At 55.4% G+C, this 13,886-nt stretch overlaps 2 protein-coding genes across 2 annotated transcripts; both read left to right on the top strand.

The window, feature by feature from the left end:
* The first annotated feature begins 1,712 nt into the window (after positions 1-1,712).
* Positions 1,713-5,990, top strand: CALHM1 (calcium homeostasis modulator 1). The gene is made up of 2 exons (XM_038578688.1): positions 1,713-2,453; positions 4,756-5,990. Exons 1-2 carry the CDS (start codon positions 1,902-1,904, stop codon positions 5,236-5,238), a joined length of 1,035 nt encoding a protein of 344 aa, XP_038434616.1. The 5' UTR covers positions 1,713-1,901; the 3' UTR covers positions 5,239-5,990.
* A 997-nt stretch (positions 5,991-6,987) lies between these two features.
* Positions 6,988-13,266, top strand: CALHM2 (calcium homeostasis modulator family member 2). Its single transcript, XM_038578690.1, has 4 exons — positions 6,988-7,722; positions 8,473-8,698; positions 10,588-11,345; positions 12,309-13,266. Exons 3-4 carry the CDS (start codon positions 10,791-10,793, stop codon positions 12,723-12,725), a joined length of 972 nt encoding a protein of 323 aa, XP_038434618.1. The 5' UTR covers positions 6,988-7,722; positions 8,473-8,698; positions 10,588-10,790; the 3' UTR covers positions 12,726-13,266.
* The last annotated feature ends 620 nt before the right edge of the window (positions 13,267-13,886 follow it).

Raw genomic sequence — 13,886 nt, 5'->3', positions numbered from 1 at the left:
CTCATCCTGCTCTCCACCTGTGGGTGCACCCCTGGAGAGCCCCCAAAAAGGGCCCCCCAGGGGCCACCAGCCAAGGTGCTCCAGTCTGAGGACTGAGGAGGGCAACATCCTTCCCCATCAAATTCTACTTGTGATCCACTAGCATTTCCATCCAAACTAGAACAGTTGAACCTGATTCAGCCAGAGAAGAAAAGCCTAATAAAACTTCCCTGCCCCCTCCTTCCCTAACTCCCATCTAGTCTGAATTCATTTTTTTTTAAGATTTTATTTATTTATTCATGAGAGACATAGAGAGAGCAGAGACATAGGCAGAGGGAGAAGCAGGTGCCCTGCAGGGAGCCCGATACAGGACTCGATCCCAAGACCCTGGGTTCACGACCTGAGCCAAAGGCAGATGCTCAACCACTGAGCCACCCAGGTGCCTCCTAGTCTGAATTCATATCCCACTCCTCCACCTACAAGCCATGGGACCTTTAGCTAGTAACTTAACTTGAGCCTCAGTTCCCAGGTCTGTAGAATGGGGACAGTAACACCTATCCCATAGGATTGTATGAGCGCTACACAGGGTGATGCATGTGCAGTGCTGGCATCAGGCCTGACACAAGGGAAGCCCCAGACAGTGGTATTCTTGTGGGTCATACAGAGACACACAAAGACGTCTCCTATGGTCATTTGCACACATGCAGATACACAGAGGCCCAAAGCCACAGGGAGCTCACACATGGGCACACACAGGGACACACAGATCTGAAGGCCCCACCTGGCCTCCCCATCCAGGCTCTTGCTCTGCTTCAGCTCCATTTGGTTGGAGCTGGATCTGACCTGTTTTTCTGGGAGAGCTGGCAACATCAAAGGGAGTCCTTTAAGCTCCACCTCACTTGGATATGGTGGTGAAGGGGCCCTGGCCTGGTTCCCCAGATACTCTGCAGGCCACAGATCCAGGCATGAACCCCACAGCACCACCCCCTTAATTTCTGATCTGGGGGAGTAGAAGTAGAAGATGCAGTCAGGAAAGGATGTGTCATCCATAGTCCATGAACACACAGACACACCCACAGAGACACAAGCAATCAGGACAGATTTAAATATTAAAAGCAACAGGACAGAAAAGCACCTGCATTATGCTCACAGGCATAGCTCCCTGCCCAGCCAGGAGGGGACCTGGCAATCTTGCAGATTGCAATCCTCTGGCTCCAAATTCAGGGATTTTTGTACTATGCCAGCCCGCATTAGCACTATCTCCTCTACCACCACCACCACCACCATTGTCCCCGCTGTGACCAGCATCACCACCCCCAACAGCATTGCCATCCTCACCACTACATCACTACAACCACCATCACCAACGCTACCCCATCACCATCACCACCGCCACCACCATCACTGTCGTCACCACCTTCTACATCACTGTTTGAACCGATGGAGGAGCCCTCATGAACCCTGATACAGCATGGAGGAAAGACCCAATGGGAAGGGAAGAAGAAGGAAGCAGAAGGTCCAGAAGCTCAGGCCCTGCCACAGCCCTGGATTCTCGCAAACTCCAGCTCTGCGGGAGACAGGGTCTCCCCGGCCTGCGTCTGAGCCTCGTTCCCTTCCCTCCTCCCACACCCCGAGAGCCGAGAGCCGAGCCGGGCTCCAGCGGGTGTGGCCCTCGTGGTTCCCCAGTGACGGGAGGGGCAGGACCCTGGCCGCGCCCGCGGGATTGGCTGACTCGCGCCCTCGCCGCCAGCCCCCGCCTGGACGGTTTCCCGAAGAGACGGTGGACAGTGGCCCGAGCCACCGCCCCGAGCTCTGGCCGCCTCAGCCATGAGGTGGGCACCCGGCGGGCGGAGCGGGCCCCGGGGGCCCCCCTGAAGCCGTGGTGACGAGGGACGAGGCCGCCGGGCGCCGAAGGGGGCACCATGGACAAGTTCCGGATGATCTTCCAGTTCCTGCAGTCCAACCAGGAGTCCTTCATGAACGGCGTCTGCGGCATCATGGCCCTGGCCAGCGCCCAGGTGTACTCCGCCTTCGATTTCAACTGCCCCTGCCTGCCCGGCTACAACGCGGCCTACAGCGCGGGCATCCTGCTGGCGCCGCCGCTCGTGCTCTTCCTGCTCGGCCTGGTCATGAACAACAACGTGTCCGTGCTGGCGGAGGAGTGGAAGCGGCCGCCGGGCCGCAGGGCCAAGGACCCCGCCGTGCTGCGCTACATGTTCTGCTCCATGGCCCAGCGCGCCCTCATCGCACCCGTCGTCTGGGTGGCCGTCACGCTGCTGGATGGCAAGTGCTTCCTCTGTGCCTTCTGCACCGCCGTACCAGTGACCGTGCTGGGCAACGGCAGCCTGGCCCCTGGCCTGCCTCCACCCGAGCTCGCCCGCCTGCTGGCCCGGGTGCCCTGCCCTGACATCTATGACGGCGACTGGCTGCTGGCCCGCGAGGTGGCCGTGCGCTACCTGCGCTGCATCTCCCAGGTGAGGGGGCAGCACAGCCTCGGCCTGGGTCTCCCCTCGCAGCCCGGGGTCCCTCTGGCAAGGTCCAATCCCCCTCCTCTTGAAATGAGGCTTCCTCAGGGCACAGTCACGTTTTCCCGATAGATTGGAGCTTCCCAGGCTGGGCTAGGTCTCCTCTCAGAGAGGAGCTCTTTGGGGCAGGAGCATATCTTCCCAACTGAGGCCAGGGCTTCTGAAGGCAGAGCTGTGTGTCTTCTCTGCATCAGTGCTGTCTGGAAAAAGTACGATGGCTACCTCAGTCCCGAGGCCTCTGTCCCTAGAGTGGACCCAACAGCTCAGCCAACCCCACATTCTCCATCCTGAGCTCCAATGGGGAAGCCTGGCATATATATTTTTTAAAGATCTTATTTATTTATTCATGAGAGACACAGAGAGAGAGAGAGAGAGAGAGAAAAGCAGAGACACAGGCAGAGGGAGAAGCAGGCTCCATGCAGGGAGCCTGACGTGGGACTTGATCCCAGGTTACCAGGATCAGGCCCTGGGCTGAAGGCAGCGCTAAACCGCTGAGCCACCCGGTCTGCCCAAGCCTGGTGTATTTGCATCCTTTTCTTCTTCCAGGCTGAGGCAGTGGTGAGGCAGATGGGTGGCTGGGCCATTTGGGTACATTTCCCTGCCAAATGTCCCCAGCAGGTGCCTCCCTACTCAGGGAGTGGGATCCAAGGGTCCTGGTGCTCTGGAAGGGAGGGCTTGGGTGAAGGGGATGCACTGTTGGGATGTGCCCTAAAGGTAGGGTTGGAGGGCCCACTGACTGGAAATATAGAGCTTGGTCCCCCCAGCCCCACTCCTTTGTCTTCTGGACCCTCTGGACCCTCCCCTGTCTAAGCCTCCAGGCCTCCCCTGCAATCACTGCAGCACAAGAAGAAAGCAGCAGCATGTCCTTACAGCAGATGGACCAGGGGCTGTCAGGGAAGGGGCAGGGAGCCAGGGCTAAAGGAACACTCTGCTCTGGCAAGTCCAGACCCCTGGCTCCCTGGCTCCAGCCCTCCTGTGGGGCCCACGTCTCCACCCAATGCCCCATGTGAATGTCACGCTCTGAGTGTACAAGCTCTGCTTCCCTCCAAACCACTTCCTCCCTGTGGGCACTTGTGCTATTGTACCAGGCCTCAGGGCCTGGGACAGCTGTTCCTCTACCTGACCTTTAAACCACTGCATCATGAACTAAGAGGTCCCCTAGAGGACAGACTGCCTGGCCTATAGACATGTTTTGCCTGGCCTGCTGAGTGAATTCAGAATTCAGTCTTGGAATTTTGGAAAACCAGACATTTTCACATAAAGATCAGATTCCTAGCTGTACGTGAAATCTGAGGAGACCCAGCTTCATGGGGTCCACATTTCGTCTATGACCAGCACATGGGTTTTCCCCCAGACCAAGCTCATGCAGAGCAGCTTCCCAGCCCGTATTTGCTCAGCCACAACCCCCTGACCCCAATTATAGACATTTACCCGCCCCTCACATCTGACCAAAGGCTTCTCTGTGTAGCTGGGGGCTGATCCGGGAGCCCAGGTGAGGAGAGCCTCCTGCCCCATGCCTGACGGTGAATTATTGGCAGATTGGATCTAGCACCCAAATGTCTAGTGCTCTTCAGCAGAGTTCGAGCAAGTGTCTTGTTTGTTTCTTGAGGGTCCAGCTCAGAGCCCACACAGAGGAGGCTCATTTAGTGCTGGCTACCAAAAGGCAGACAATACCAGGAGCCAGAGAAGACATACAAAGCTCAGAAGAGGAAGGGTCACTATGGCCCTGGGAGGTCAAGGAAAAGGCATATGGGTAGCAAGGGCCCATTGACATGATAATAGTGGCTAATGGTTACTGAACACTAACTATGGACCAGGCACTGCACTGTTCATGATCACATTTAGTCCTCACAAAAACCCTGTGAGAATGTACCATTAGCAGCCCCATTTTATAGGTGGGGAGACCAAGGTATCTAACAGAGAAGTTAGATACTTTGCTCCTGGTCAACTAATAAGGACTGGAGACAGGGTCCAAAACCAGGTTGCCTAGTTCCAAGGTCTGCCCAGTTAACTCCTGTGTATTGAGTGCCAGGCCTACACACGGGGCATTTTACTCGCAGGATCCCATTTCCATGAGATGGTGTATCTATGCCCATTTGACAGAAAAGGAAAATCGAGTCCAAGAGGTGAATTCATTTACTCCTCAGTACTCTTTTCCCTAAAAGTCCTGATCCAGAGTGCTTGGGGATTTTAGACAGGCTTGGGGGGCCAGAGGGCAGTGCCAGTCAACTCCCCGCTGTCTCCCCTGCAGGCACTGGGCTGGTCCTTTGTGCTGCTGACCACGCTGCTGGCCTTCGTCGTGCGCTCCGTGCGACCCTGCTTCACACAGGCTGCCTTCCTCAAAAGCAAGTACTGGTCCCACTATATTGACATCGAGCGCAAGCTCTTTGATGAGACGTGCACAGAGCACGCCAAGGCCTTCGCCAAGGTCTGCATCCAGCAGTTCTTTGAGGCGGTGAACCATGACCTGGAGTTGGGTCATGCCCACGGGGCACTGGCCACAGCCCCTGCTGGCTCAGCTGCCCCGGCGACCACTGACGGGGCTGAGGAGGAGAGGGAGAAGCTGCGCGGCATCACGGATCAAGGCACCATGAATAGGCTGCTCACGAGCTGGCACAAATGCAAGCCGCCCTTGCAGCTGGGCCAGGAGGAGCCACTGATGGGCAACGGCTGGGCAGGAGGCAGGCCCCGGCCTCCACGCAAGGAGGTGGCCACCTACTTCAGCGGAGTGTGAACCGTGGCCAAGTGAAGAAACGGGAATGGGGTATGAGCCCACAGCCTCTCAGACCCCCAAACCAGATGGAAAATGAAGCCTGCAGGTGTGGGTGGTAAGCCCCTAGAGCAGACCTACGCGCCCAGGCATTCACCTGCCCGTAGAAGCAGGAAACTTGGAGCTGGAAGGGGACAGCAATCCTCCAGCTGTGACCCAGCAGTATTAGTCAGAAGGGTTCAGAACTGGCTGGGGAGGGACAAGCCCCCACCTGCCCAGCCCCTCTCCAGCTACTTCAGCCCTGCCTCACTGTCTCCTCTCAGGTCCTACAGCCACTCTGGCTGTGAATTTTTACAACCTCTGTCCCTCATCCTCAAGGCTCAGGGAGTGGGAGGGCGTCCAGCTGCCTCACAAAGCAGGAATCCTCTGCTTTTGGTTAGGCTCCTGAATGAGGCTGAGAGTGGGTTGTAAGGACATGGCACACAGCTTCACCTGATGTAACACACCTGCTGCGACAGGGGATGAGACAAGATGCCAGAAGTTAGGTCTACTCAGGAGAAACCAGAGTGTGTGCTCACCATGGAGGCCACCCTATAATCGTCAAGTGGATTGCACGTTTATTTAATACTGAGCACTAAGTCTTCCTGTCTTACCCATTTGAGAGGCTACAACCAAACACCTACACCTCAGAGACTGAGTAGCTTATATGCAACAGTTTACTTCTCATAGTTCTGGAAGCTGGAAGTCCAACAACATGGCTCTGGCATGGTCACGTTCTGATGGAGGCCTTCTTCCTCGTTCAAAGTCAATGCCCTCTGGCTGTGTCCTCACAAAGTAGAAGGGGCAAGCGTCTTTTCAAGGCACTAATTCCGTTCATGAGGCTCTGCTCTCATGAATTAAGCACCTCCTAAAGGGCCCACCCCTTAATACCATCACCTTTGGGGGTTAAGATTCAGCCCCTGAATCTGACCATACCAACATCCCTTGGAGGGATCCTTGGAGACCACCTGAACACCTTCACATCCAAATCTCAGGGGGAAATCAGACCAGCCCAGAACTTGGACATTTAGAAAAGAAGCTGATATATTCCCCATTTTCTCAAAAACCTTGGGGAGGGGGCTCCAGAGAGCTAAGAGGCTTTGCCCTGAGGTAGGGATGAGGATGGGAGGGTTGGGGGGGGGGGATCTGCCTAGAGTAGAAACAGCTCAGACTTGAGAGAGAGAGAGAGAGAGAGAGAGAGAGAGAGAGAACTGGGTCACACGTTGGCTCTACCACTTACAGTGTCCCTCAGACCAATTGCTTCCTTTTCTGTGCCTCAGTTTCCTTATCTGTACCATGGGGATGAGAGTACCTACCTGATGGGGTTGTTGTAATCATGAAACAGGTGAAGCATGGAAAGCTTGTGCCACAGAGCAGGCATTGGGTATGTGGTGGCTAATGTGTTTGTAGATTCTTTACCCTGAATGCTTATCCTCCTTCCCTGGACATAAGGGGAAGGTGACATAAAGAACTGGAGCCACCATGTCAAGGAGGGAATTGAGGGCCAAGAAGATATAAATCCTACTCATCTAAGAACTCATTCTTGGGGATCCCTGGGTGGCTCAGTGGTTTGGTGCCTGCCTGTGGCTCAGGGCGTGATCCTGGAGACCCAGGATGGAGCCCCATGTCGGGCTCCCGGCATGGAGCCTGCTTCTCCCTCCACCTGTGTCTCTGCCTCTCTCTCTGTCTCTCATGAATATTTATTTATTTATTTATGATAGACATAGAGAGAGAGGCAGAGACATAGGCAGAGGGAGAAGTAGGCTCCCTGTGGGAAGCCTGATGTGGGACTCGATCCCAGGACCCCAGGATCACAACCTGAGCCAAAGGCAGATGCTCAACCACTGAGCTACCTAGGCGTCCTCTAAGAACTCATTCTGATCTTGATCCCTGCAACACTGCTTTACTGATTTCCCTTCTTTGCATCTATTCTTCCCTCCCTTACCACTTCTGAGATCCAGTTTCGCTTATTTGGAAGGAGGATAAGCCCTGTAGGCCTGCGGGGCTGAAGGAGCCCTCTAGGCTCCTCTGGGGGGTGCAACTTCATCTAGGTCCTGAATGTGGAGAGGGCTCAGAGGAGTAGAGACCAGGTCTGTGTTGATAGGTGGGGAGGAGCTTCCAGGGGGAAAAGCCAGCTCAGAATATTGAGAGGTACAAATGTCAAGAAAAGAGCAAAGCTTTGGGTAAGGCAGATTGGGGTTCATAAACAAGAGCTGTAAGACCTCACCAAACCCCTCCAAACCTCAGTGTGTCTGTCTGTAAAATAGATCTCAAGGAGAATAAAGGAGGGTAACTTTTGAGGAAGAATCTGGAAGTGTTTGGCACATAGTAGAATCTGAATAATGAACACTGGTCCTTTCCCTTCATTCCTACCCATGGACAATCACAGCTCCCAGAGGCCAGCATGGCACTCAGCAGTCCACTGTCTAGAACCACAAGTATTGCAGAGCTGACAGGAGGCTGGGGCAGGTGGGTGTCTCTCCCTTAATCATAGGGGTCATCTAGCCCATCCTCAGGCAGGGCTCTCCCCCTTAGCATTCTTGATCCATGACTTTCCAGCCTCAGCTTGCACACTCCCATGAATGGGGAGCTCATGATCACTTTCCAGGACAGACTGGGCAGCTCTGATGATAACAGAAGGGTTCTTTCAGCAAGCTGCCTTCTTGTAATTTCCACCCACCTCCCAGAGCTCTGCCCACAGGGCCTCAGAGAATCACTTGCCAGCCCTCCTGAGATTTGAAGCAGTGCCTGAGGTTAGCTCAAGTATGGACAGAAGAGCCAGTGGTGGGGAGGACTGGAGGGGGCAGGATGGCTCTCAGGGAGAAGAACCAGAATAAGTGGGGAGGCCCTGGCCTGTGTATCCTGATGGCATGACCCTGCCCTCTAACCCTGCCGGGGTCTCTGTGGCAGCTTCTGTCCAGTGGGAGTCAGGCATGAGGAGTGCTCCTGAAATGGGCAGGGAGGGCAGGCCCAGGCAGGATGTCCGGGAAGGTCCCCCACCTGGCCCCTGAACTGGTCCCACTGGTGTGCAGCACTGTCAGGGCGCCTACCCGCCCGCCGCCTGCCAGGGCAGCTGGCTCAGGACGGCAGGCAAGGAGGCAAGGCCAGGCGCGCACAGGCTGCGCCGCTGAACTTCCTCTCCTCTTGCACCGCCCTCCCCGCCCGCCCTCCTCTGCCTGGCGCCGGAGGGAGGCTGTTTTTCCACTGGTTGCTGCACAGAGTTCCATCCTGCTGTTTCATCCTCTTTCCTGGAGTTTAAAACTTCTTTGAAAACACCACCAGCCCCAGGCCCTGCTCATCTCAAGCCCCCTGCTCTGGTGCAGAAGAAAGCACAAGGGAGCCAACGGAGGGCACGGCTGGCCCGCAGCACTTCAGGGGGGCCTGCCTTGTAGGCCCACGCCCCGCGGAGGCTGGAGCCACTGGGTGGCGCTGCAGCTGGCATCAGGTAAGGAAGGGCCCCTCCCTGAGGCTTGCCAGGCGAGGGGAGTGTGGCAGGACTGCTCAAGGCTGCCCAGAGGGATTGTCCTGGAGAGAAAGTCCCCACTGAGGCTCCTCATTCTAGGCAAGGCCAGTGGTGCCCCCCTCTCCCAGCCTGTCCTGTCTTCTTGCCCTGACTGCTGTGCTTAGAGATCCTACCCAGGCCCAGATGTGACCCCCCTCCCTGACCTGAGGGACAGGGCCAGTAGTCTCAGATGGCCTGGCCCGCCTCTGCTCACCACCCGCTGTGTTCAGATATCTTGTACCACGCTTTGGGCAGCTTATGAACCCAGGGCCTCATGAAAGTCATGAGGAGCCTTGAAGCCAAAAGGGGAAGAGGCAGAGGGAGAGGAGCCTGCTTTAACCCATTCATCTCTGGCAACATTACAAACTCTTTCCCAGGGAGAGGGATGGAGCCCCTGGGCTGTGAGTGGGAGGAAGAGTCTGCTCCCTCCTCCTCCTGGCTCCCCACGTGGTCACGGAGCTCTGCCCGCCCCATCTGGCAGCATTGGCAGAGACCGGGTGGGGTGTTAGTGTAGAGAAGAGGCACAGAAGGAAATATGGCAGGGGGCCCCACCTGTTTGCTGTCCATCCTTTCCCTCCACTCCCTGGCTTCTGGCTGTGGACTTTTGTTTTTCAGCCCCCAGAGCAGGAGGACACGGGCCACACCCTGGCTATACCCATCTCTCTGCTTGTGTGGGTGGGGTCTAGAAAGAGCCCCAGGCGTGGCCACTTCCTGGCAGGCTGTCCACATCCCAGACCATGGCCGAGCAGGCTGGGGATGAGCTGGTGGGGATGGTAGAGCTTTAGTTTCCATCCCTGTCACTGGCAGGCTGGGAAGCTCCCTGGGAGGCTGCTGGGTAGGGAAAGGGTGATTGGGTGGGGAAGAGAAAGTTCGCCAGGGCTCTCATGGATGAGCACAGAGCACAGTCAGGAGACCAAGAAAACAGAGGACCCACCCTTATCTGCTTCCCAAGCCTCCTTATAGGGCAGGCTCAAAAGTCCTGCCCAGATACCTCTATACTGTGATGGCCTCGAGAGAGGCACTTTCACTTCTTCAGGCCTTAGTTTCCTGATCTTGGCAGGAAGGAGAGTCGTCTCCACTGCCTCACCTCTGGGAGCCACCTTAAAGCCTTGACAGGGTGAGATGGAGGGTCTCACACATAGGACAATTGTCAGGCATCATTTATTCCCTACAGCATCCCTATGGGGAGACCAAGGGCTGGAATGATTTGTCCTCCTTTCACAGAGCAGGACACTGAGAAACAGAGAAAAGCCATGAAGTATGTTGAGAGCCAAGATCTCCTAAACCAGTCTGGACTCTGAGGTCTCCCAAATGAAAAGTTCTCATGAACTCCAGGGACACTGTGCCTTGCTCAGCACCGACCAGGGGCCTTTCTCCACCCCACCCCACAGAGCTGAATCAAACCCAAGTCCCTTACCTCCCAGGAAACCCATTCCAGCTGTGATGCCCATCACACCTTCCAAATAGTCCTAGGTCCCTCAGCGTATTAGTACCACCTGAAGCCCCACATCCTCCAGTGCCACAAGGCCATTCTTCATCCCTAATTCAAGGGAAGCTTGTGGGAGTAACAAGAACCCAAGTGCCCAAGGCAGACACACATGTGGCCCTGGCAAGCCCCTCAGCCTCAGAAAGCCTCTGCTTTCTCTATGCACAACAGGGATACGACAGGTCAATGTGGGATCATGACAACAGGCAATGAGGGATGGAAAGCATCTGACACCCAGTGGGAACTCAGTGAGCAGTGGCTACCACATCCCCTAGGCCCCAGGGCTCCCCAGATTTCCCCCTTTCTCACCAGCATGGCCATACCAGATGCTCTCAATTTCTTTCAGTTTTCAGAGGCAAACGTTTATCAGTCATCTACCACTCCACAGGAAGCACCAGACAGGCCACCAGAGGGGATAAAATGGCAAGACTGTGCCCTGCCTTCAGATGCCCACCCACCTGCACTCCTTCCTAGTCCCATTGGGAATCACCCATCCCTGTCTCCTCCCGCCCCCATCCTCGCAGCTGGTCCCTGAGCTGACTTGTCACCATGGCAGCCCTGATTGCAGAGAACTTCCGCTTCCTGTCGCTCTTCTTCAAGAGCAAGGATGTGATGATTTTCAATGGGCTGGTGGCACTGGGCACGGTGGGCAGCCAGGAGCTCTTCTCTGTGGTGGCTTTCCATTGCCCTTGCTCACCTGCCCGCAACTACCTGTACGGGCTGACGGCCATTGGCGTGCCTGCCCTGGCCCTCTTCCTCATTGGGGTCATCCTCAACAACCACACATGGAACCTGGTCGCTGAGTGCCAGTACCGGAGGGCCAAGAACTGCTCAGCTGCCCCCAACTTCCTCCTCCTAAGCTCCATCCTGGGCCGTGCAGCGGTGGCCCCTGTCACCTGGTCCGTCATTTCCCTGCTGCGAGGTGAGGCCTATGTCTGCGCTCTCAGCGAGTTTGTGGATCCCTCCTCACTCACAGCTGGGGAGAAGGGCTTCCCACCAGCCCATGCCACGGAAATCTTGGCCAGGTTCCCCTGCGGGGAGGGCCCCGCCAACCTGTCAGGCTTCCGGGAAGAGGTCACCCGCAGGCTCAAGTATGAGTCCCAGGTAAGGCTGTGCAGAGGGAAGCTCCTCTTCTCTCTTCCCTAGGTGATGGCTGCTGGGGAGGTACCGGGATGGTCCAGTGTTGAAGCTAGCGCTGGTCTGAGGTATCTGAGCCAGGTAACCTGTGGGTTAGGACTTGGTGCGGCAAGTTTTAAACATTAAAAGAATGTTCTTCTGGCTCAGCCTTGATCCCAATCATAGATTAAGCCCCTTTTTCTCCAAGATTGAGCATGAATCCCCATGAGCTTATGAAACATCTGCTGTCAGCTAGGAGTTGACACTTTCCCATCCCCAGAAGGACCCCAGCCCAGCACCGACTCAGCCCCAGGTTTTGCTGACATCAGGGAGCTCCAAGCCAGAAGGGATGTTTAGTTTGGAAGCAGCCGCTACTGCCCCAATCCTAGCCACAGCTGTGGCTCACTTCTGAAGGAGCAGAGGTCAGTCAGGGGGATAGAGGGCAAGGGCAGAGGCCTGGGCAGAAAACACAGCTGCAAGTGTTCACTAGAGCAGCAGAGCATGAGGGAGATATGAAGGAGCAAAAGACTTTCTAAAAAACGAAAACAAGACAGCCCAGATGACTCAGCGGTTTAGTGCAGCCTTCCATCCAGGGTGTGATCCTGGAGGCCTGGGATCGAGTCCCACATCGGGCTCCCTGCGTGGAGCCTGTTTCTTAAACATTTAATCCCCTTAAGACCAAGCCCTCTCTCTGTGTCTCTCATGAATGAATAAAATCTTTCAAGAAATAAATAAAAAACAAAACAGGGAATGCGATTTCAAGGCAATGAGGATAAAGTGGAATCACAGCCTGAAGGGCCAGCTTCCCTTACAGAAGTACGATCTGCTCTAGGAGTGGGGTGTGGGCCAGGTTCAGCCCAGCCCAAGCCCTGTGACCAGCCTTCTTCCTGGGGTGGGTGAGGGTCCAGGCAGCTCCCTGCCCTTCCTCAACCCTGCACCTTCTCTGGCCAGCTCTTCGGGTGGCTACTCATCGGCGTGGTGGCCATCCTGGTGTTCCTGACCAAGTGCCTCAAGCATTACTGCTCACCACTCAGCTACCGCCAGGAGGCCTACTGGGCACAGTACCGCACCAATGAGGACCAGCTCTTCCAGCGCACCGCCGAGGTACACTCACGGGTGCTGGCTGCCAACAATGTGCGCCGCTTCTTTGGCTTCGTGGCACTCAACAAGGATGACGAGGAGCTTGTTGCCAGGTTCCCAGTGGAAGGCACACAGCCTCGGCCACAGTGGAACGCCATCACTGGCGTCTACTTGTACCGTGAGAACCAGGGCCTCCCACTGTACAGCCGCCTGCACAAGTGGGCCCAAGGTCTGGCAGGCAATGGGACAGCACCAGAAACCATGGAGATGGCCCCCCTCACCTCCTGAGGGTCCTTCATCACACTCTTTGCAAGTGACAGTACTTGGGTTTCAAACTGAACTCCACTGCGTGCTCACAGCAGCATCAGACGGGGATGATTTTTAAAACTTTTTTGGGAAACAGGCCAGGAGCAAGGAGCACAAAGCAACCTGGGGTGTGGAGAGAGCTAGTAGACAATGGGGTCCGCTTCCACAGGAAGGTTCTCAGACCTGAAGAAACCCCCTCTCCTGCTGCCACCAACCACTGGGGTCAACAGCTTTGGAGAAAAGACCCCTTTGCAAAATTCGTCCTTAATTAACTAGGACATGGATGACCTTTTACTGGTAGGACTCCAAGGCTGGGAAGCCCTGACCAGCAGAGCCAGGTAACCGTGAAATTCACCAGCAGACTCCTTGTACAGGATATCGTGCTATTAATGGATGTGTGACTGATTGCATATGGTTACCTGGCTCAACAGCGCTCAGCCAGGAAGATGCCCTCCAATGTATGCTCTGGCATTATTTTATATACTTAAATTTTTGATAAAGTTTTTCTTAGTATAAAGGACTAGCCTGGTGTCTGCATGATTGGACAAGCCATGCCATAGCAGGCAAGGGGTCATGGAGACAGGCCCAGATCCCATCCTCTGCAGGAGGGAGGGGGGACCGAGAGACCCTGGGCAAGATTAAGATGGATGGGAGGGCAGGGGTGCAGGGAAAGCCAGGTGTCCCACATGTCGGATGACCCTATGGCTGATGATGTCTTGACAATTCAATTCAGTTATCTGATTTGATCTGGGGAACAGGTGAAGCCTGGCTTTTCTCAGAGGGAAGATCGCTTTAAATTTCACAAGTCAGAAGATCCTGCACTCAGTAGGGCAGACTATCTCCCCCAGATAACGTAGTGCTAATGACCAAATCCCACCCTCACCTGCCTACTCTTGCCTGATCACCTCCGCCACCTCTAAAACCCTCGATGCTCTCCCTGTCCTGCTTCCCAGCATTCCACCCAGTCACTTCCCAAGGAAAAGCTCCCCAGCTCTCACAGCATTTAAAGCCCTGCCAAAGAAAACATTTAATCCCCATAAGACCAAGCCAAAAAAGAACTAGCTTCAACAACTAGCCTGGTCTCTGCTGGTGTCCAAGAATTCTGAAACATTTGGGATTATTACGTATCAAAGGAGGTGGAAA

Source organism: Canis lupus, chromosome 28, assembly GCF_011100685.1.
Source record: "Canis lupus familiaris isolate Mischka breed German Shepherd chromosome 28, alternate assembly UU_Cfam_GSD_1.0, whole genome shotgun sequence".
Classification (NCBI taxonomy): domain Eukaryota; kingdom Metazoa; phylum Chordata; class Mammalia; order Carnivora; family Canidae; genus Canis; species Canis lupus.
Note: the sequence above shows the minus strand (reverse complement) of the source record. Positions and strands in the feature narration are given on the sequence as shown.